The 23,940-nt window shown below is 46.7% G+C and overlaps 1 protein-coding gene across 1 annotated transcript in view; it reads left to right on the plus strand.

Annotated features, from left to right (window-relative positions):
* The window catches only part of LOC144104285 (poly [ADP-ribose] polymerase 1-like), a 58,767-nt gene that overhangs the window by 1,214 nt on the left and 33,613 nt on the right, over positions 1-23,940 (plus strand). Inside the window, exons 2-8 of the mRNA XM_077637184.1 lie at positions 2,300-2,441; positions 6,540-6,649; positions 8,113-8,246; positions 9,010-9,081; positions 17,208-17,304; positions 22,755-22,871; positions 23,633-23,715. Coding sequence (XP_077493310.1) covers positions 2,300-2,441; positions 6,540-6,649; positions 8,113-8,246; positions 9,010-9,081; positions 17,208-17,304; positions 22,755-22,871; positions 23,633-23,715 — 755 coding nt within the window. The remainder of the gene's footprint in view (positions 1-2,299; positions 2,442-6,539; positions 6,650-8,112; positions 8,247-9,009; positions 9,082-17,207; positions 17,305-22,754; positions 22,872-23,632; positions 23,716-23,940) is intronic.

The raw sequence follows: 23,940 nt of genomic DNA on the forward strand, positions 1-23,940 counted from the left end.
AAACTACTCGTCAAAAAAAAAAAAAGAAATAAACTGCCCGTGCGAAATTCCATTGTTTCTGGTTCATATTTTTTCTTCTTTTGAAGCATTGATGCATGTAGCCAGAATGCTGGGGATGAGCAGAAAACGAATCGTCCGTGCTGTGTAGATCGTGTTAACCGCCTCCAATATGTTTCTTTTTCAATAGGGCATTGCTTGGACTGCACCTGTAATTTTTTTTGCCATATTAAACATTTTACAAATACTCGTTTCGTGCTCTTTCAATTTTGTGTTTATGGTACCCTAAATACAAAGGAGGGATGTCTTGAAATATACATCGCCTTTCCTTGAGCAACCACTTGACCAAATATTGTTCTGTTTTCAATAGCAGTTCATTGTACAGCTTGAAGTTGGAGTCTGTGGCATGGTAAGACACATACAAACATGTTGTTTGTGTTTGTCTTACCTAGTCTGTGAGAAACAGAGTACACAAATATTTTATGAGGGTTTTAACGTCCCAGAGCGACTCGGGCTATGAGGGACGCCGTAGTGAAGGGCTCCAGAAATTTTTATCACCTGGGGTTCTTTAAAGAAACATGTACTGACATCGTACTGTATGCATGCCTCAAGAATTTCACCTCCATCAAAATTCGACCGCCGTGGCCGGGATTGAACCCGCATCTTTTGGGTTAGCAGCCAAGCGCCATAACCATAGGCACCGCAGCGGCCGTACACAATAAATGCGTATGCAGCTTACTTAGCAGTGTATATATAAAGCATCATGTTGCTTCCCCAGGATATGCAGTGGCTTTATGTTGTATAAGTAATGGCATGTTACCCTGTTTTGCTAGAAAATGAATGTTTCTGCCTACCTTGTGTTACTGTAACGCCTGCCATAGATACATGCTTCGGCAGCCAATGAATTCTGCATGTGGGCCAGCATGAATGCTAAGGACCCACTTCTGGCTGTGGTGGTCGAATTTTGATGGAGGCGAAATTCTAGAGACTTGCGTACTTTGCGATGTCAGTGCACATTAAAGAACCCCAACGTAGTCAAAATTTTGGAGCCCTTCACTACGACACCCCTCACAGCCCGAGTCGCTTTGGGACGTTAAACCCGCATAAACTAAACCAAACCTCTTCTGCCAGGCTCCTCGTGTGATTGGATGTATGGGTGCGATTGCTTATGGCAGGTAATAAATTGTATTTGCTTAGCATATACAATGCTACAACTTAGAAGGGTCAGGGTTCGGGCTAGTGGGTAATCAGGATGAGGATTCAAGTCTCTTCCTTCTGGCAGCTTCGAAGAATTAGAGGCACCAAATTTTTGGATTTATATTTTTCTCTTTGTTGTGGTGCCGTGGACAATGGTATACATGAGTCGTGAAGTGGAATTCGTCTGCGGCGACTTAGTAATTTGTAACTGAATTTTTTTTCTTGTTGTTTTGGTTTCAGTTTCAAAAACCAAACTGCAGTTGTGACATACAAGATGTGTTTAGGTTATGTGAGGCATGCAGGAACTGCGATATATGGGCTGTTTGTTTACTTTTGTCACCCTATCCCTTGAGCAGGCCTGCGTAAGAGTTGATGTGAATTAAAACGAGCAGCGACCACGCTGCATTTTTGTATGCCTCACGTAACCTGAACACGTCTTTTACGTCACGGCTATCATTTGGCTGTTGAAACCAAAACAAATGGCAGAAGAAAAATTCCAGGGGTGCACTTAAGTCTGCTTAGGTGGAGTAATGCGAAACCATTTCTGTTACTGCGCGTCCTTCTTCCCTCAAACGCGTCCGCCATCTCGCCTACGCATACACCATCTACTGGACCAGCGCCGTAAATTGCGAGGGGAGGTTTCAGTGGGTGATGCATGATGGCGCTACGACTACAGTTTTTATTCAGTTCGTGTGGACACGCTCTTCCACAACTTCTGGTGACTCCACTCATGAGCCAAGAAATGCTGTCGCATTTAAAAAAAATTCAAATAATTAGTTACCGCTTGTTGGTGTAATCCATGTAGCTGTCTGTTTTCTAATGTGCTGCACATCATTCTAGAGAAAGAAAATACAACTACAGTTTGATGTCCCTGCTTTGAATTTCCGCAGTGATTGTCACATCCGGAATTGGTGCAGAAGCTGAAACAGTGGTTCATTTTGTCCATTTGTATGCCGCGTAAAATACCACGCTGCTCTGTATCTAGAGGTTCTTCTGTATGTTAAGCAATACTTGTCTAGCCCTCATTCTTCCATCAAGTCACAGTGATGTTACTTTCCGCTTCGCCTCTACATTATTCACATGCTTGGTTTCCTCTTCTGTGCAGTCTCCCATGTTTGATGGAAAGACACCCAACTGGTACCACTTCATGTGCTTTTTTGCCAAGCAACGACCAAAGTCCGTTGGTGACATCGACAAGTTCGGCACGCTGCGGTATGAGGACCAAAAGCGCATCCAGGAGAAGATAGGTGATCAACTATGAGCAACGCTTTGCCTAGACACACCAAATTTCTGGGTGCTTGTTTTTTTTCCTTTGGGATTGTGTGCAAGGCAGCTGTGCACCGAAGTCACAACGTAGGATTCACCTACTCCAGCTGAATAATTTATAATTTATTATGTTTGTTTTCATTGTCACTTCATTTCGCTTTCAATGACCGAATGATGGCTGTGACGTAACAGTCAAATTGGGGTCACGTGAGTAATGCGGTAACTTCAGTATAATCACTGCTTATGCATTTTTGTCATTCCAACTCGTGGACAGGCTTGCATTAGAGTTGGTGCGAATTAAAGTGAACGAAGTAGTGATCATATTGCAGTTTTGGTGTGCCTCATGTGACCTCAAATCATCTGTTACGTCACAGCCGTCGTTTAGCTGTTAAAAGCGAAACTGAAACGGCATGAGAGGGGAAAAAATTAAACTTAAATTATTTACCACTTGTTGGTGCAATCCACGTGGCTGTCTATGTTGTCTGATGTGCTGCGCACTGTTCTAAAGAGAGAAAACACAACTAAAATTTAGTGTTTGCACTCCTTTAAAGGAGACTAGCACTGAATCACCAGCTTAACTCATGTACACACTCATGACTGATGGTACAGACGATGCATACGCCTAAAACACTTCGAAAACCGACACATGTGGTTGCACACAATTGTGTACATTATGAACTCACAGCTCTAGTTCAGATTGTGACCTACCTAGCATTGATTTCCTCATTTCAGGCGAACTAAACATTCATCAAAGTCCAAATAGGGTGCTTTTTTTATGCCGACTAGTGAGTGCAGCAATGTCATCAGTAAATTGCAGATTATTTAGGTATTCTCCATTAACTCTTATCCCCAACTGTTTGCAATTCAGGCCTCGGAATACCTCCTGTAAACAGGCGGTGAATAGCATTGACGGGATTGTGTCTCAGGCTAGCCTCATTGGATAAGGTTCTAGCATTAAACGTTGCCAGGTTCCCAATGGCGGCCTGTCCGAAGCCAGTGATTCTTAGCACCCTCCGCTGCGTCACAGGTCTGTCTGCCACCTTGGTCAGTTGCTCCGCAGCCACTGGGGACTTGGGGCTGAGGGTTAATTGGTTTGTTCATAGAAGGTTATGGCCAAGTACTAAACCAGGGTGGCCAAATCCTGTTCTGGTGTGGGAGTGTGTTCATAGAAGGTTATGGCCAAGTACTACACCAGGGTGGCCAAATCCTGTTCTGGTGAGGGAGTGCGTTCAGAGAAGGTTGTGGCCAAGTACTACATCAGGGTGGCCAAATCCTGTTCTGGTGAGGGAGTGCGTTCAGAGAAGGTTGTGGCCAAGTACTACACCAGGGTGGCCAAATCCTGTTCTGGTGAGGGAGTGCGTTCAGAGAAGGTTGTGGCCAAGTACTACACCAGGGTGGCCAAATCCTGTTCTGGTGAGGGAGTGCGTTCAGAGAAGGTTGTGGCCAAGTACTACACCAGGGTGGCCAAATCCTGTTCTGGTGAGGGAGTGCGTTCAGAGAAGGTTGTGGCCAAGTACTACTCCAGGGTGGCCAAATCCTGTTCTGGTGAGGGAGTGCGTTGCGATTTGCTAGTGACATTGCCTTGCTGAGTCACTCAGGAGATTAATTGCAAATCATGATCAATGAGTTAGACAGGCAGAGCAGAATGGTGGGTACAAAAATTAACTTGCAAAAAACCCAAAGTAATGTTCAACAGTCTCGGAAGGGAACAGCAGTTCACAATTGGTAGCGAGGTGCTGGAAGTGGTAAATGAATACGTCTACTTAAGGCAGGTATTGACTGCTGATCTGGATCATGAGAGTGAATTAACTAGAAGAATAAGAATGAGGTGGAGCACATACGGCAGGGTCTCTCTGGTCATGAATGGCAGTTTACCAATTTCCCTCAAAAGAAAAGTGTACAACAGCTGTATCTTACCGGTACTCACCTACGGGGCAGAAACGTGGAGGCTAACGAAAAGGGTTCAGCTTAAGTTAAGGACAACGCAGCGAGCAACGGAAAGAAAAATGATAGGTGTAATGTTAAGAAACCAGAAGCGGGCAGAGTGGGTGAGGGAACTAACGTGGGTTAATGACGTCCTAGTCGCAATCAAGAGGAAGCAATGGGCTTGGGCAGGGCACATAATGCGAAGGCAAGATAACCACTGGTCCTTAAGGGTAACAGAGTGGATACCAAGAGAAGGCAAGCATAGCAGGGGCCAGCGAAAGTAAGGTGGGCGGATGAGATTTATACCTGGTGTCACACGGGCAACTCGGATCTCCTTCAAACTTCCTTCCCTTAAAGGACCTCAAGGGAGTTTCACCTAAAAGGGGTTAGCTTCGTGTCACACGGCCTATAAGCGAGCTTTTGAAAGTTGCCGCTGGGGCCTCATTAGGCGCTTCTCACCTCGTACGCAGTCATGAAAGAAACACGTTATATATTGCTAAAAAATTTTGGTTACTTGTGTTTTCTTACAAAATGCAATTATTTAGGCATTGCATCTTAAAAAGGTCATCTGTCTTAAAGAGAAAAAAATGGCGCGGTCAGGGCAGACGCAGCGGCCATTCCGAGAACGCCCGGTTCGAGAGTCGAATGTAGCTGCTCAACTCAAATATCTGTCAGTGCTCAACTACTATATTATATGCAATAAAAACAGTTATAATTGCGGGTAAAAATGAAATTAATAAAAATTAGGGTGATTTCTTGACTCGAAATTTCTTGACTCCCTTCAGTCTGCAAGGGAGATCTTCCATCTCCTTTCGCTGGGAACTTCCTTAAACATCCTTTGCTAAAGGACTGCCGTGCAACACGGCGCGCATCTCCCTCGAGATAAAGACGTCCTTGGTTGAAGGGAGTTTGAAAGGACTTTAGCCGTGTCCGTGTGACAGGGGTATGAGAAGTTTGTAGTCATACGGTGGGCGTAGCTGGCAAAGGACAGGGTTAATTGGAGAGACATGAGAGATGCCTTTGCGCTGCAGTAGTCATAGTCAGGCTAATGATGAATGCAGCAAATGTTTGTCAGAGCAGCGAGCGTCATACAGCATGACCTTTGCCACATTTTTGTAAACAAATTTTTCCTGCCAGTACTATTGTGGATTATTTTTGCTGAATTTCTGGCGTCGAGTGTATCTTCGCAAAAGAAAATGATTTTGCGATCTCTGGGGTGCTAATTTCACAAATGCTGGTATATTTTAATATTAGGTTCCGCATATTATGACTGGTTATCAGAAATTTTGTATGTGCAAAAAGTTCACTGTTGGTTTGTTCGGTTGGAAAACTAACAATTTGTTTTGAATATACCTTTTCACGACCCTTAAGAAAACTGGTTTTCTGGGCTGTGGGGAGAACATGGGGGAGCTTAATCCTCAACTCTTCCTGTACTACGAGCGCAGCCAAGTGCCCAATGGTGCGGCACCCACCAACCTCTTTTTGAAAAGGTCTATAGAAACGATAAATGGCATCGGAAACGGTTAAGTGTGCTCAAATTATGAGTGGATGGTGAGTCCGGACAAAGATTTTTGTTCACGCTGTGTGGTGATAGTGCACACCTTGTCCACTTTTAAAATAAAACAAAATGTGCTGCCTTCTGCTTGTTGTTGAGCTGAGAAAAAGTACGCAAACTTTTGGAGCAGTGAGCAGTGGTACCATCTATTGTTTAAAAAGCTGATATAGTACCTGATGGCAGTAGACTTCAAAAATGGAGGGCGTTCTCTTTGCCTCCCTAGCCACAGAGGGTGGTATGATTTTTGTGACTAAGTTCTATATTTGTGGGTTGGTGTAGCTCTACTCATAACGTTTTTGAAGAAAGCAAGCAGGCAGTATCACAGAATTTGTTGCTCGATAAAACTTTGCCGTTAAAGAAATCAGTCACTCCAAACTTGTGCAAGGATCAGTGGCAGCAAGTGGTTTCGTACTTGATGCTAAAAATGTACAACACGGCAACACTTTGTCTTTGCATAAGTGTTGTAGAAAATTTGTCCTGGTGATTTGCTGCTTAAAGCAGCAGTGATCGCTAAGAAGGTTTCAGCTTGTTTTGTTGACGATATCAGGCTGTCTTTGCCGAGTATTCTTGTAGCGTTACTCTTTGCGTTCCTTTGTAGAAAGCAAGCTGGAAGCTGGCACAACTGCAGAAGACCTGAAAGACTTTGCAACTGAGTATGCCAAGTCCGGCAAGAGCACCTGCAAAGGCTGCAACGAAAAGATTGCTAAAGTGAGTAGAATAGCCAACAACCCTGGCTGCACATACATTTTAGCAGTGTTGACGAATGGTGTGGGCATGTAACCTTGTCTCATGTCCTAAAGGTGTGCATGAAATTAGTTCTCAGGGTTGATTTGGCCTAAATGAAAAGCTCCTAGTTGTAAAACAAATGAAAACCTCTTAGTTGTAAAACAAACTTGTTGAGAGTCTGGTCTATGACAACCACCTGTGGAGATTTACAGTGACAGCTGTTGAGTGCCCATTCCTGGGTTTCACATTGGTGTAGTAGTAGCAGTAGTAGTAGTAGCATTCGTAGTTGTAGTGGTCGACGGAACCGGTGTGTGGTTGCCATGGGAACCACCGGGAGGGGGGTGACCATGACGAGAGTGAAGGAAGAGTAACCGGAGTGTGGTTACCACCAGAACCTACTGGAAGGCGGTTACCATGGCAGGCAGGAGGGTATGGCAACAGTCGAGGAGTGCGCATTCAGAAGGTTGTTGCCATAAGAAGAACTCTGGGAGTGGTTACTGTGGAAGGAGCAGGGAAAGTAATCTCTCATTACACGATGGTAACCACCCTGTGAGTTTTTTCTTTTAGTTCTTAAAGTTAACTCGTTAAAATTGTTATAAAGAAATGGCTGTGGTTTAGCTGTGTTAAACCTGCAGTGACGCGATGGCTACAGCTGGCCGAGTGGAACTCACTCAGTTGAATTGCAAAGTCAGTCTTTCACTGCGACCTTTCAGTGGGTGTTCCTTCTTCATCTTCGTCCCTGGACGTGGATTCACTCTTCCCCTCTCCACTCCTCCCCACTCGGTTTCACCGGCGTGCCGCGCAGCCGGCAGATGCCATGATGGCCACGGCGCCGCCACGCTGAAGGCTCGAAATGCTAGTGTTATGTAGCCACGCGGCGCACACATCAGCTGCGTGCTCTGACGTCACTCCGCACATGTGCACAACTGATGACACGGGCGGCGTCTGCTCCGCCGTCGGCGCAGTGGCGAGGTGCGCAGCGCGCTAACTAGCTGCGCACTATGACGTCACTCCGCGCATACGCACAGCTGGCGGAGCAGTGGTGCCACGGCTCAGTGCGCAGCCACGCTGACCTCGCAAAGTGGCTGGCGTAGTGTAGCTATCGCTACAAAAATCAGTGCATATCGGAGTTGGTGGCTACGTTGAAATGCCAAGATATCTGCTTGGACTGTGCATCTCTTCTGAATGTTGCATGTACATGCTGGAACATGGTTCCAGTGCAACTTTGTTCGAGTGCACTCATGAGCTTCTGAAGGCTGTTGTGTTTAGCAAAAGCATGCGTCAGATAATGTTACCAATATTGCCTTGAGTGGTAAGGAGGGCCTGAATGGTACGACCAGTTTGCCATGAGTGCTAGTACCACGAATGCCCTCTGCGAACGGCCTGCGTCATGTACGCCGTTGTCCTCGGCAGTAAAAGAAATCTTGTTTTTCTTTTTTCTCCAGGGAGAGGTGAGGATCTCCAAGAATGACTATGACAGCGGCTATGCCAAGATGCGAGGTGCCATCCCCATGTGGTTTCATGTCGACTGCTTTGTCCAGAAACGCGACGAGCTCGACTACACATTGGGTGCTGACAGGTAACTGTTTATGGATGATGCCGTGTTCCCCTAGCACAAATGCAGGCGTATTAAGGATTCATGTTGTTCTGTTGAAATTGACGTTGTGGTAATGTCTTTGATAATTTAGTTTTAACGGAAATCTTCCTGAGTCGTAAACTGGTGTTGCCTTGTAAAACAAAAGGAAAAGCTGTCTGTAGGCAGGCTTTAATCTTCCTGCTTACCTGCTGACTTTGTTTTGGTCTGGCGTCTGAAATGTGAAAGAGAAGACAATATTAATTGGAGCAGTAATGGTATCTAAAATCATTTTTTGCGACAGCTTGAAAATTTGTCGTGACATGTTTATGTGGTGCGTCCATTCATGTCAGCATTATACTTGACATCGTGAATACAGCTTGTGTGGTGTGAAATGCCCTTTCTGTTGTAAAAATTTTGAGTTTTTAACTGATAAAAAAAAAGGAAAAAGTTTATTTTTTGCATTTCACAAATGGAAATAATTGCAAGGGACCTTAGTATTTGACCACAGTAATAAAATAAAGTGGTCGGAAGTTTATCTAGGGTCTGTTTATTGCCTAGGTGTTTTCAGTATGTCCAATCTGCTTGGTGCTTGAGAGGGCAGGCGATGAATGTCTGAGTTAATTGTGATGCCTTGCTAGTTGCCACCAAACTGAAAACAAGTTTGTGCTTGCAAATTCCTGGTTCGGTAAACATGTCTTTAGAGGCCATTACGGGTTATTGCATTGAAGGTTGTCAACTCGGAGAATGCAAAGGGTTGTGATGTCAGCCTTCCAGGGTTCATGACGCTGGGTGTCGATGACCAGAAGATGCTCAAGGAAAAGCTGAAGAAACAGGAGAGGTGCGTGAAAGTTTCATTTTCTTCTGCGTCTGTGAGCGTTAGTGTCAGTCATTTTATAAATTTTAAGACACTCGTGGTGTTTCAAGCGGCGATACAGTGGCTTTGTGGTTTAACTTTTTACCTGGGCCAGCAGTGTGTTCAGTGCCCAGCTAGAGCATGCTGTTTTTTCAAGCTTGCTTTGTTGTGCTCTCTGGACCATGCATGTGCCTAAGAGTGGCGTGATAATGGCATATGGTGCAATCTCTGTTTCACTGGTGGGGGGGATCGTATTCACCTTTGTTCAGCGCTTGGAAAGTCGCACATTGGCAAGTGCTGCCACTTCAGAATTTCTGTGCTTCGTTGGAAAGATAGCACTGCTTTGGTAGTGTGTTATTTACAGTCGAGCCCACATATAACAGCCCCACTTAAGACGAACTTTCGCTTATAACGAACAAGACCTGTGCGACCGTCAGAATATACATTATTTCAATGGTACAAAATCGCACGTATAATGAACGTCATTAAGCTCTGCTGATCGGTTACAGCGAACGGACGGCGTAAACCCGGCACCGCGATGCGAGATAACCTGCCTCCGACTCCTTTGTGCACCCGGCGCGCAACATGTTATCCCGAGCCTTATGGCAGGCGAGCTGCCCTTCCCCCGCCGACGCCCCTGCCAAGATTGCCCTCCCGCCCCTCCTCGCAACTTTGCTCCCCACTCCTCACTCTCTTGCAAATCCGCGCGTGTCCTCCGCGATCGACCGCGCCGCCGCCGGTGCCAATCGCGGAGGCCACGCTCCGTAAAGCAGGTGTTCCGTGGGAGCCAAGAGGTGGCTGCACTGACACTCACGGACGCCCCTCATTGGTATCTCTGCTGGGGCTGTGCGTCTGTATCTTTAGCGGCTTGCTTGCTGCCTGTGTACGTAGCACTTCTACCCCATCGTGCGTTTTTGTCACCTGTTGCGATGCGTACGTTTCGTTCGCTTCGTTCAAATCTCGGTCCCTGGTTGTAATTCGGGATGGCGGACGGGAACACCGTGCCCATTTCCATTGTATTCAGCGGTAGAGATGATGAAAGCGGCCTGGGTGGAGGTAACGGCCACTGGCGAGTGGAACTGCTTCCGCAAGGCTGGCTTCGTCAACACATTGTCTGATGCCGAGCCTGATGCTTCGGAAGATGACCAGCCCGGCGGCGATTTGTGGCAGCGCGTCGTTGACTCCGACATGGGGGCTCATGACATTGGTTGGAATGATTTTATTTGTGTCGATTTGCACCACGTGACAGCGTGGCGGTCACATGGCGGCTGTGCAGCCATGGGATGGCGGCGCCACCACGCTGAAGGCTCGAAATGGTACCGTAATGTAGCTCTCGCTACAAAAGAAAGAAAGAGGTGCCGTTGTGGAGGTCTCCGGAATAATTTCGACCTCCTGGGGAGCTTTAACATCGAAACACGGCTGGGCTCGAACCCAAACGAGCCGACTTCCCTGCATTTGTTGAAACGCCGCACTCTGCAACACCACCACACACACACGCACGCATGCACACACGCACAAAAAAGGAATGCGCTGACCTCGCCCTCTCAGACTCTGGCTGTTGCAGTTGCCAACTGCGGCCCCCTCTCCTCCCGGGGGAGAGGGGGCCCCTCTCTCTTTCCCACCCTGATAGGTCTGTAAGAGCTCTACCTATGACCGTTAAAGGCTTCACTTCGCAGGGCATGCGCCATTGATCTGACAAAGGCAATCAAGCTCTGTGTCGGACAATGTCACGGCCATGATGAAGTTCACGGATGCATCCGTGCCAGGTAGGCCTAGACACGGATTCCCGCTTAGTCACGCTTGAGCTACAGGTCTATTCAGTGGATCGACACGGAGAAAAGCCCCTGCCAAACGCCACTGCACAGACGTACGTAGCACAAGCCTGACCACTCAGGAAGCACGTGCCTAGGGCGGGTCCGGTCCTTGCCGTCAGGCAAACCTGGGCCACCACGCAATCCCATCGGCCCATGCTCGAATGGTGTATAGGTGCCCCTGACTTCGCGTGTGAACACTGTCATACTCGCGAATGTCATGTGAACACCACACCCAGGTTGGAACACACAGCCTTCCATCCCAGACCGGAGGCTCTATGACGCACTCCATCATGGGATGGTGTCTGTAGTAGATTAAATGGACCTTAAATGTTTACTAGGTTCATGGGATTAAGAGTCATTCGGCGCCCTTTTATTAACTCAGCCAGCTGCCGCTGCGGCCCTGTCATGAGGCCGGACGAAACAAGGGTAGGGGTGTATGAATATTTGAAATTATAACATGACAATTTTTGTACCCCATGTCGTAAAAAAAAAAAATTGGCGGTGGTTTAGCTCTGGTTAAACCTGGAGTGACGGGATAGCTACAGCTGGCCAAGTGAAATTTGCTCAGTTGAATTGCAAAGTTAGTCTTTCGCCGCTTCATTTGATGATAATGATGATGTCCTAGGGCTGAATTCTCCGTTTCGCTGGGCGTTCCTTCTTCATCCTCGTCCCACTTGACACGGCGCATGCGCACAGCTGTGGCAGCTTGGTTTCGCCGCCGCGCCACCGGCAGCAGCAGCTGCTCCACACCACGTGGCTGGTTACATACGAACCATGTGATCAGCCACGGCGCCGCGCTGCCGGCAGCTGCTTTGCACCACGTGACAGCGTGGCGGTCACGTGGCGGCTGTGCAGCCATAGGATGGCGGTGCCGCCACGCTGAAGGCTCGAAATGGTACCGTAATGTAGCTCTAGCTACAAAAGAAAGAAAGAAAGAGGTGCCGTTGTGGAGGTCTCCGGAATAATTTCGATCACCTGGGGAGCTTTAATACCGAAACACGGCTGGGCTCGAACCCAAACGAGCCGACTTCCCTGCATTTGTTGAAACGCCGTACTCTGCAACACCACCACACACACACGCACGCACGCACACACGCACAAAAAAGGATTGCGCTGACCTCGCCCTCTCAGACTCTGGCTGTTGCAGTTGCCAACTGCGGCCCCCTCTCCTCCCGGGGGAGAGGGGGCCCCTCTCTCTTTCCCACCCTGATAGGTCTGTAAGAGCTCTACCTATGACCGTTAAAGGCTTCACTTCGCAGGGCATGCGCCGTTGATCTGACAAAGGCAATCAAGCTCTTTGTCCGACAAAGTCACGGCCATGACGAAGTTCACGGATGCATCCGTGCCAGGTAGGCCTAGACACGGATTCCCGCTTAGTCACGCCTGAGCTACACGTCTATTCAGTGGTTAGACACGGAGAAAAGCCCCTGCCAAATGCCACTGCACAGACGTATGTAGCACAAGCCTGACCACTCAGGAAGCGCGTGCCTAGGGCGGATCCGGCCCTTGCCGTCATGGCAAACCTGGGCCACCACGCAATCCCATCGGCCCATGCTCGAGTAGGGTATAGGTGCCTCTGACTCCGCGAGTGAACACTGTCATGCTCGCGAATGCTATGTGAGCACCACACCCAGGTTGGAACACACTGCCTTCCATCCCAGACCGGAGGCTCTAAGACACACTCCATCAGGGATGGTGTCTATAGTAGGTCAAATGAGCCTTAAATGTTTACTAGGTTCATGGCGCCACCACATGGGTGGTCACGTGCCAAACCACGTGATCAGCCATGGCTCCGCTGCCAGCTGCTCCGCACCAGGTGACAATGTGGCGGCGCCACCATGCTGAAGGCTCGAAATGCTACCATAATGTAGCTATTGCTACAAAATTGGCAGTAGTTTAGCTCTGGTTAAACCCGGAGTGACGCGATAGCTACAGCTGGCCGAGTGGAACTTGCTCAGTTGAATTGCAAAGTCAGTCTCTCGCCGCTCCCTTTTGCTGGGCGTTCCTTCTTCATCTTCGGCCCACTTGACAAGGCGCATGCGCACAGCTACGCACAAACCACGTGGTTGGTCATCAGCCACGGTGCCACGCTGCCGGCAGCTGCTCCGCACCACGTGACAGCGTGGTGGCGCCGCCACGATGAAGGCTCTAAATGCTACCGTACTGTAGCTATTCTTACAAACAACATTATCACGATGCTCGCCTGCGGTGCAAAAGCGAGACTAGATTGCATCCTAGTCGGCGTCGGGCTTCTTGCAGCTACATTGCGCCCACCGGCACGCTGGATGACAGTGGATTGTCATGCGCCGCTTGCTCGGTGTCGCTAGGCCTAACACCTAACGTGCTCCGCAAAGAAGCCTTGGAAAAAGCCCTTAGAACTAGCCATCGGTTATCATATAACATTAAGCATTTTCGCTATTTCCATTGACACGATTGCTTCACACTGAAATGAACACTTTAGAACTCATTTCTGTTATGCCTTCATTGGCGAGCGAAAAGGCCAAAAGCCGCCATGCACCGACTGCGGTTCGCAAGCGCGTAGTCCGGGCCGTTAGCAAAATCATCGCAGGCAGTCGTGTGCCGCATCGCATCTTTGTGCGCACATGACTGCACAGTAATTCCGATTCTCCAGGGAAAGTCGGCTGCGCTGTTCAAAGTGCAAACTGTCTTCAGCAGCCGTTTTTGGTTTTCAGCAGCTGTTTTTGGTGAAACCTAACGAGATATGGGCACATGTGGATGCAGAAAAAAATAATAATTTGGCCACTTGGAAAAATTTTTTTGAAGCGGAACCTTGCTCCGAAAATTGTTCGTTGTGGGGAAAAATAATTGCATTGCCTAATATGGTATGTTGACGGGGAAATTTCGCTGTCGCGGCGTTTGTAGTAGCGGGGGTTTGACTGTACACACTGGCGCATGGGGGAACGATTGTCAGGGCTGTTGGGGCGCCATGGCTGTTAGGACGCCAAGGCTTCGGATCCCACCGCTGGCAACCAGTTGTTCTGGGCCGGGTAGCATGGCCAGTTGTTGTTATGCAGGGTAGCGTTGTTTGGCCGGAGAAGGGATCGGGAAGGATGGAAGCTTGTCATATGGGAAGAAATAATAAACAAGTAGGTTTACTGGCACTTCGAACAAACTTATTTACATGTCTGACCACCGTCAGTCGCAAGGAAACAGACAAAGGGAAGGTCATTTCCCCCCCTTCCTGAAGAGCGTGGAAAAGATTCCGCAGGCAGGTTCCCAGCACATCTTTTTTTCGTGGAGTCCTCGGGATGATCACCACTGTGATCATCCCGGTCGATGGAATCTTCGCATTAATCTTCTTCGGCTGGTGAGCATCCCGTTCATAACAGGGCACTGTTTGTCCTCGATGGTATCAAGCAGCAAAAGGAGGATGCGAAAAATGGAGCTGCTGTGAGAACTACATTTGACCTGAGCTTGGAATGGCTACCTCTAGCAAGAGACTTAATAAATGCAAGAAAACCAATTTATCTTTGTGCCAGCATAACGTGAAACTTCCTTCTGTAGTAGGATACAACTTAAAAAAACAGCAGTTGTTAACACTTGGCCACGGTCCGCGGCATACTGTATTACTCCGCTAGCCAGTCGCAAAAGTTCACGACATCATCATTTTAATGTTTGACGTTATTAAAAAAGCCAGGTAAGAAAATTCTAGAGCTTATAACATTTTTCTCGTGATTACCTTATTGTTTAGGTGATGAGCAGTTTTAACAATGGGGTATGTTTTTGTCGTAGAGGAATACTGTGCATCGTTCCTAAATGTGGGCGGAGCATCACGGCAGACTTAAAGGGACTATGCAATAAATTGAGGTTACGTAAAGAAGACGAAAGATAGGCATTCTATGACTCATCACCCCAGCGCAAGAATTTTAGAGCTAGCTTCAATAACAACGAAGATATAGACGATTGAAAATTACGCTCCTCCTCTCCCCCCTCAACTCGTACACGCGGGGCACCAGAAAAAAAATAACGAAAACAGCTCTAAGACTGCACCCTGCCCATTAATACGTCATCCGCTGACATTCAGTTTGAGACTTCCGGTTGTCGCACCCCGGCAGCAGCGTCGGCATGATTGGCAGCGTCTATCAGCGTAGCGTCTCTCCGGTCTCTCCCGCCCACGGCCTGTCTCGCTCACGCCCTGCGGGGGTGCGCGCACTCCCCTTGAGACCGGCCATGCTCTCGCCATCCTGGATTGCGGTGCGCGTTGGGATTCCTTTGCTTGTCATCTGTTGTAGTTTTAAGGGCCTGTCACACTAAGCCAATAGTCAGCTGATTCGGTCTGCCAAAACTGTGTCGTCGTGATGTCTGGCTCTATGTCACACTGCGCCGGCCGAGTGTCGACGTCAGCGCCAGGTCTCCCACAAGACGGCAGTTGGCCGATGGTCCGCCAACTCCCATGTCTCACACTAGCGAGACGACGTGTAAGACCTCCCGCCGACTTGGCCCTTTCTCGTTCTCACTCTTCTTTTGTCATAACTCTACTTAATACCCATATAGTAAAGCAAACTTCTTAACAATCGGGATTATGAACCTAGATTTAGTGCCGCCCAGTACTGAGCGGCACTGATTGTTGGGGCAGAAAGGCTCGCAGGTAAAGAAGGGAGAAGTTATGTAAGGCGAAAAAAAAAAACGAAAAAATGTTGAAACACGCGGACTCTGTCTTGGCACCTCCAGAATGAGATCCTACTACTATACCCGCGACGCCACGGAGGACAGATGTATTTGCTTCCTTCAGAAGTGCACACACTCGCGACAGGAGTAAAGCAGGTGACACGTGCGAAAACTTGGCCGGCACGCTGCACCGGTCGCCGCTTGCAAACTGCAGTATTCAAGTGCCACGAAAATTCTATTGTTATAACCGATAATTGTTATAAACGGGTTGCACGAAAAAAAGCATAACTGCAAAGAGGTATGGAGGGCTGGTAGCCAAGTGGTTGGCACGTGCTCATGCCTCTTGCTCTTGTTAGCAGCGCCCCGGAAGCAGCGGCGTGAATGGTTGTAGCCATACATCGATGAACCAGCACAAAGTAATATGATGGACAAAATGAAAGCGGACAACAGAGGCACTAGTCCATATGATCCTCCTTTGTCTTGTCCGTGCGTTACTTTGTACCGGCTCATGAAATCAAATCAAGTCAAATCGGGTTATACAAACATCGTGAGAACTAACTCAGCAGCAAAGGTTGTAGCATTGCAGTAACCATCCTCTACTCGTGTCGATTTTCGCAGAGGTCGTGAAAATAGCAATATTTTTCTCTTCTATGCACCGTTTTCCACGTGACACAGCTGTAATGTAGGTAAGCCACCCTAGATGCCGCTTGCCATGGTGCCGTTGCGTGCTGGTGGTACTGTGTGGGGAAGTACCACCAGTACCACCAGCACGCTGGGTTGGGTTTTTCTGTGCTGGGTTTTCTGCGGCCTCCGGAATCATCGCGAGTGCCTTCGAAACAGTTCTAAAACTCTGGTTTCCTCTAGAAAGGATCACCAGAGTTGCCGTTCCTTCACTAACCAACTTCACTTCACTAACGAAATTTTGCGCAGTCGAGTCTGGATAAATTTAACTGAGATATATCGCATTATTGTTTATATCGAACAGTCTGGACATTCCCTTGAAAATTCCATGCACATGTATTGCGCAACTGCTTGCGTTTACCAAACACATTCAGCAGTATGTTCATTATACCGAAGTGGCGGTTCTTGTAACAGCACTCCCGTGATCATTAACATGTGCAAAGCTGGGTCAGTTGCTCGTCCTTGGACACAGTGCAGCACTAATGCCAAAAAAACCGTGTGACGAGGTTAATGTGGAATGTGGTTGAGGGTAGCCTTTGATTGTTGTGCTCATTTTCCACGTGATACCACTGTAATGGGAAGCTGACACTCTGTGCACCCCCATAAGAGTTTTTAGTGCGAAAGCACTACTTCACGAGGAAAGCTATTCTGAAAAACCTGGGATATGTGTGAAGCCTCGACCTTTGACAGATCACCGGTGGCAGAGGCCTTGCGCAGCTGCTCCGTCAATGTGCGGAACCGGTCCCTATTTTGTGATCCTATTTCGCGATCCCCTTCGAGTTCGGTACATCTGAGATCGAATGTGTTATGAATTTCAGCTATATTGAAAAAAAATATTACGATTTTTTACCTGTTTGCTGTAATGAGCTTCGACTGTTATCACTTTTGAGGCTGCCTAAAGCTTCCGTACCGGTTTCGTGCTCTTCTGGAGTTGCTGCTCAGTTACGATAAAGAAAAAAAAAACATTTTGTGGCTTGGGTTTTTCAGGAAGCGGAAGCCAAAGGACGCGGACACAGTTGATGGGCCATCTGCAGCAAAGCAGCCCAAGAAAGAGGTGGATGTTGAAGAGGAGAAGGCCCTCAAGGTAGAAGAAGAGACCTCTTAGTTGGCCTCTCGTGCACCCTTGTGTACAGAGGCATGGATATCACAGCTTTCCGCCATAGTCTCGAAGCGCCAAGTGCCAAAGGGGATCACCTTATGCACCTTCTAGACTAATAACTGTGCTGTAGCTCCTTGCGCTTACATTAACAGAACCATCACGCTTTCTAGCACAGACCTGCTTTTTTGAGCTTTCATTGGATGACGCGGTCCACAGCCATGACGCTGATCTTTACGTCTCCAGTGATGCACTGAGATGTGATGTGGCCAGCATCTCATTCCACTGCGAAGTGGCGGGTCAGAACAGCTCGCCGTCATACCTCGTACGAACGAGGTATACTTGCTTCTGCTAGGAAGCATATCGCTTTGAATCGTAAACAGCTGTGAGTTCTGCTGTGCTGCCCCGAAGACAGTGTTTGAGGAAACGGGGAAAAAAAAAAAGTTGAGAAAATTGAAGTTAGTTTGAAAAAAAGTTGGAGGACAGTTCAGAGAAAGTTTTGAAACAGAGGTTGTATTTGTTATTGCCATTATACCTTTTTGCTGAAAGTCCTTGGTTGGAGAGTCTCGGTTGGTTGTGCTCTTAGGCTTTAAAAAGGTAAACTCTCCCATGTTGTATAAGTTTTTGAAAAATAGTTGTATATGGTGTGAAAGGGTTAGAAAGAGCTGCGAGTCTCCTGCTGTTTGTGGTAGAAAAGCCATCCAGAGCTTGTGCTAGCTGCTGCGGCTTCCTTTGCTAAGGGAGCTATTAGGAAGCCTGAGCACCCCATTTAAGTTGTGCTTCACGATATCGAATGCAGCTTGCTTTTTTGTTTTCAATTCCGAGCAGCTTCTTTTTGTAGAAAGGCCGCGTGTGATCAGTGGCCAGAGTGAGCCGATGATTTTCTTCACCTTTCTTGCATGATATTTTTTTTTCTCTCTTCCTTTTTTCGTGCTTTGGAATGCATTCTGTTTGTGATGGGTAAGGCATATACCGTATGTGTTGCTGTGTCCCTCTTCTTTGACTGCTGACTTTTGTGGGTGAAGGGTTCTCCACAGGGTTCTTTCCCGAGAGCTTGTTGTAGATTTTTCTCTCCTACACATACGTATGTTGTGTGACCTCTGTCGTTGTTTCTTAAGTTCTTTTTTCTCCTTGTCTCAGTTTGTCTCTATTGCATGCAGTGGTTAATTTTTTTTTTTTTCTGGACACTTTTCTGCTTCTTAGTCTTGTGGTGTGCATGTATTTCTTTTGAATTTGTCGTGCCATACTGGGATTCATATTTTCTTTTCTCTGTTTTCTGAGTGTCTTGGACTGTTCAGTGTGTTTCTTTCTCATGACCATTTTTTTTTTTTGCCATTTGGCATCATTCCTCTGTGTTGTTTCTTTTTCTAGACTCTCTCTGCGTCCTTGCATGACTTTTCTCTGGTTCCTAATAAAAGTAGTCTCTACAGGGCATGTAGTGGTCTCTGTGTCTCTTTCTTTGGCTTTCTTTGAATTCTGCAGAAGTATTTATTTAGTTGAACATAGCTATATTGAGTTGTGAAAGTGTATATGATTTTCAACTCAGTCTACTCATAGTCTCAAAAATTGAATGCTCAGTGGCGCTTCAAGCTGGTGCTGGAAAATTGAAAAGGTGGTTGAGATGCAGCACGAAATTGAGAGCGAGATTTTAGCACGTTTTACACTGTCGGTGTAAAACGGACAGTGTCTTGGCTTGTCTAAAGCAATGATGGTGCACTAGAAGCAATAGAAGCAGGAGGAAATATACTGACAAACTGCTTGCACTGACAAGCTCTGCTTATTCATTGGTGGACAGTTGGAACAGCTGGTTTTAAATGGTTTGCCTTTGGTGAAATTTTTACAGTTTGAAGTCTGTGCAGTTCCTCCGAAGTCAACAGCCAGCTCATTCACAAACTTAGTTTGCCATGCAAAAGGGAATGTTGCTCACATCCAAAACGAACAAAATTTGCATGCAGAATTTACACCGATCTGTTTTCGGCTCTTCATTAGTAGCATCTGCATTGGGGTGGGGCGTTTCTTGTAGCATCCAAATTTCTGCTTATTGCACAGAAGCACTCTGGCCAGGATGTTTTACCAATTCGAATCATCCCGAAATTCTTATTAGCGGGGATCATGTCATCGAGATTCTACTGTAGTTGCCATTCCACTATTAGTGTTTAGCAATGCAGTCGAACCTCATTATTGCGTAATAGTGGATACAACACAAGAATGACGATTCCCCTAGGAAGCCCGGTCAACACTGGGTACAACAAAGCTGTGGTTATAACAAAGTAATTGCCGGTCCCTTACAGCTTCGTTATGAGGTTCAACTGTATTTTCCTTTCGCAAAATGTGCCAGGGTTTTGGAAGTCTCAGGTGAGATGCAGCATCTGCACGAGGAAAGGCGTGCAAGACTCGCATGCCAACTTCATGGTTTCATCTTGGAATGGCGAACACAGTGCCAGAAACTGGACGAGTGAAGCTTTATCACTCACTGATGGCAGCTGAGTTTTGGTTGCCGTGGCTGTGTTGCGTCAGACACTTGCATGAAGGAAATCTATGCGTGCAAGCCTTTGGACTTTTGCCAATTGACTGACGTCCATCCTATGAGGGGAACTACACTGCATGCCATCGTAATTTTCCTTTGCTGGACACAGGTTGGGCCTGTTGGAATTACTGTATGATCACTTTGGTGGTAGTCGCTTCAAGTTGCACAGACCTTTTTGTATGTCCAAGGCACAAGAGACCTGTGTTAAATCTTATATGCACTAAGTTTCTTGATACAGCTTTCGCAGAGAGTTGAAACTAAACAAACTTCTGTGTTGACTCTTGGTAATTCGAACATTTGCTGATCTGACTTAAGTATGGTTTCTTGTGTAGCAGCCATTCAAGGCATTAATTTTTAAATGTTGAGAACGAATAATTTTTAACGTTTGCTTCAGCTTGTACCAAGCCGACACTGGGCTCCATTGGTTCCTTGGAAGTTATTTCTTGCACTTTGTGCAAAACTGATTGCTTCATACATGAATAAAAGCATGGTTGATTGGTAGAATAAGAAAGATCCATCCAGCTGTAATTTCTTTTTGTTTTCTTAAAACTTGGAAGAAAAGCCTCAGCCTGAAAGAAGAAAAAGTGCTGTGCCTTACATTTTTGCATACATCTGGCGAAGTGCGACATCGTATTAGATTCCAAAGATGAAACAAATGGTACCAACTGAAATAATAAGTACAGAAATGCTTCATCATGCAGTGAGCAAAAAAATCTATGAAAACAGAACAGAAAGAGGTAATAAATGCTTAAATTATGTAACTATTTGGGTATTCATATTTGAGATTAAGCTTAATTGAGGAGTGATTGAAAAGAAGTTTTAAATAAACAACCCCCCTCGACAAGGACTCTCTACAGAGGGCATATGTATTGGTACAAGCATTAGGGCTATTATACTGAGGCCTTTTGATAGTTCGTCTCTTTCAGTGCAGTTATCCTGGGCACATACCACAGAGGTGTTTTAGGGATGCTGCAGGTCAGGTGTTACGTATGATGAAGCGACTATGAACATGCCACCAAGTTGTTGGGTCATTTTCCCGAGACGTCATCAGCTACATGCCAAAGTGTTGTGAACGTAAAGACACCTGATGTATTTCTGCCCTAACACTAGTAGTATTATTTTATTTTCTGGATAGAAGTCAGGGTTAGGTTTGGTTAGGGTTAGGGGATAGAAGTGTTGTTTTGTCTTCACATCACATGCTAACTGTCTGTGCTTCTCTGCTATGCTGTGTACAGTGTTGGGAACAGTCCGGGCTTCTTACAGAGGAGCTATTCATTTAAACAAAGCGAATTTTCCAGTGTGTTGTCCTCATTGTGCTTGAATGTGTGCATCTCCTTCAGATGCTGTTTGTAGATTTGTACATCTGTCCGGAATACTGTTCAATCCCTGTACAAAAGGTGCGGTGTGCAGAAATGTGGGTGGTATATTAAAATGCCCAAAAGTGTCAGTCTACAGAACCATTTCAAGCCAGGCATGCGAAATGAATTCAGAGAATTGGTTTTAAGATGGATGCGTCCGCATTTTACTGTAGCTTTGGTATGATTCCACTCAGTGCGCATGTTCTTTTGTTTGTTTTTCAAGGATGAATGCTCTAAAATGCTTCAAATAGGCTGATTTGATTGCAAAACAGGTGATGCCAGCAGTCAATCAAAGGCAATGGAGACCCCTGAAGCCTATGTGGAATGTGATATGGGAGGGCGGGGATTTTTTAAGGCGAAAGTAATGGCTCATGCTCGCGGTCGCGTCTGTCCGTGCGCTGGAATCGTGCCAACTATGGCCTCTCCTCTGCGCAGCGGCGCAACCTCGTCCCCTCCTTATTAACTGCCGCGTCGGTTGGGGTGCAGCTGTCCATAGCAACCGTGACGTCGCTACGCAGTAGCAGTAGAACGAGCGCGCACGCCCGTCGGCGGTGGCAGCTGCACCGCCGCTCCTTCGCCAGACGTCTCGTTGCAGTCGAGTGAGTGAGACGCATGGCTCCGAAGCGGCCCAGTGATTCCGCGCTAAGTGGTTTGGGGAAGAGCCAGCGGACGCTGGATTCCCCTAACACCAAACGCCAGAGGAACAAGGAGCGAATGCGCATGCGACGACTGAACATGTCACCAGATGCGAAAGCAAGGGAGGCAGAATGGAAATGCCAACAGCGACTGATTAGATCGCCGGGTGCCAAAAGCAGGGAAGCAGAACGAAAGCGGCAGCAGCGACAGGCGATATCGCCGAACACCAAGGCAGATGAATTGGAGCGCAGATGGCAGCAGCGACTGGCCATGTCACCGAACAATTCTAAGGGATATCGGCGAACACTTTGGCCATCCCACTGGGGCACCATGTACAACATGGTTTATGCAGTGGGTCGACCACAAGGTTTTCGCCTAGCACACTTTAGAATTTCCAAAGTGTCTTCGGCAATTTCTTTTTTCTGCATTTCTCACATGACTGTGAAGAAATTGAGAAAATTGAACGTTTTCTCCTCTTTGGATAATAATTCATACCAGAAAGGTAGGTATATTTCTGAAGGATATATGAAGATCACTTTTGCGTGCTTGTTCTGACTAGGAATTGTTGGTTGTTCTTTCTGAAAGTTGCAGCAGTTTTCATGGGAGAACATAACATGTCTGACCACATGGGTCCGGCGCAACAGAAAGAATCAGTAGTCGTTGCAGCTGGGTTACTACTGCGAGTAACATGAGGTCAAGGACGTTTTGGTGAACTTTCATTTCTCAACTCATGTGTCCAGTTTGGAAGTCGACATCAAGGTGTTTGCCTTGCAACGTAGGGGATTCCTCCATTGAAATGTTCTTTGTGCGCAGGTCTTCAATCGATGATAAAAGCCTACTGAACGTGATGCGAGGCTGAGGCATGCTGTTCTGGCTGACTTACAGTATTGTGGTTTCCTTGCTTTATCTGTGTGCAGAAACAATCTGACCGTGTGTTCAAGCTTCGTGGTGACCTGCAGAAGAATCTCACTAAGAAAGAGTTGCAAGAACTGCTGGAGTTCAACGAACTAGACATACCTCCTGGGGAGAGCCGGGTATGGGGCAAACAGTTTTCTTTTTAGAGTGCAGCTCTTGAGTCTTTTGTTACCATGGGAAAAATGACGGTTTTTAATAGGTCTCGGTGATAATTTTTTCCTGCAAAATATTTGAGGTATGAAAAAACGTAATGTGCATGAAAATGATGGCAGTAGAATGCGTTTTCTGGAAATGTATGTTTAAACGCAAATAGTTAATGTGAATTTTGCGGAAGAAATGGGATACGCAAAAAAAGTTAAAAATTGAGGAAAAAAAAATTATGTTGACTAGACAATCTTTTGAAAAAAAAAATATTAAAGACATTCTGGAACGTACATGTCTGTGAACTAGCTACTCGAATTTTGAAATCGTAACTCAGATTATTTAGTACAAATATTTTTCTGGCGCTCTCTGGCGTGCACACTACGCCATAACTTTAACATCAAGAGTGCTTCAAAAATTGCTGCCTTCCGGAAAAAAATGCAAACTACACTAGAAACGAAAGTAGAGTGTCTAAACAGCCCACTAGATGGTGCAACAAGTCCTTGGCAGTTCCGGTAGCACTGAAATCGTGCTTCGAATCCATCGTATCACTGGTGGTCAATACATGGTGGTCAATGCATAGTGGTGTTGAAACGAAAGAGTTCAGCGCCCGCTTCTGCGTTGAGCAGCATCATTGTCGCTGTCGTCTCTTAGTGTAACCGGGTGAATGAGAATCACAGAGGAGGACGAAAGAGCGTGAATGCAGAGATTCACAATGCCTGATGTTCTGCTCATGCAGATCTTGGACCTTCTTTCGGACAGCATGGCCTTTGGCATCTGCGAGCGATGCCCAGAGTGCCACGAAGGACAGCTCAAGCTCAAGTGAGTAGTACCTTGTCTCTCTGTTCTCAGTTTGGAGTTTTTCCAGCACGAAAGGCTTATAGGATAAGCTCATCAAGTTTTGGCTCCCCTTATGCTGCATCTGCAATTTGCATGAGAGTCTGGTCAAAACTTGCCCAGTGACTGGTCATTGGGTGGTAAATCATAACATAAACTGCAGAATCAAGCTGATCATCAAACTGTTAACCTTCCGACTGCAAAGACGGA

Source organism: Amblyomma americanum, chromosome 9 (assembly GCF_052857255.1).
Source record: "Amblyomma americanum isolate KBUSLIRL-KWMA chromosome 9, ASM5285725v1, whole genome shotgun sequence".
In the NCBI taxonomy this organism is placed as follows: domain Eukaryota; kingdom Metazoa; phylum Arthropoda; class Arachnida; order Ixodida; family Ixodidae; genus Amblyomma; species Amblyomma americanum.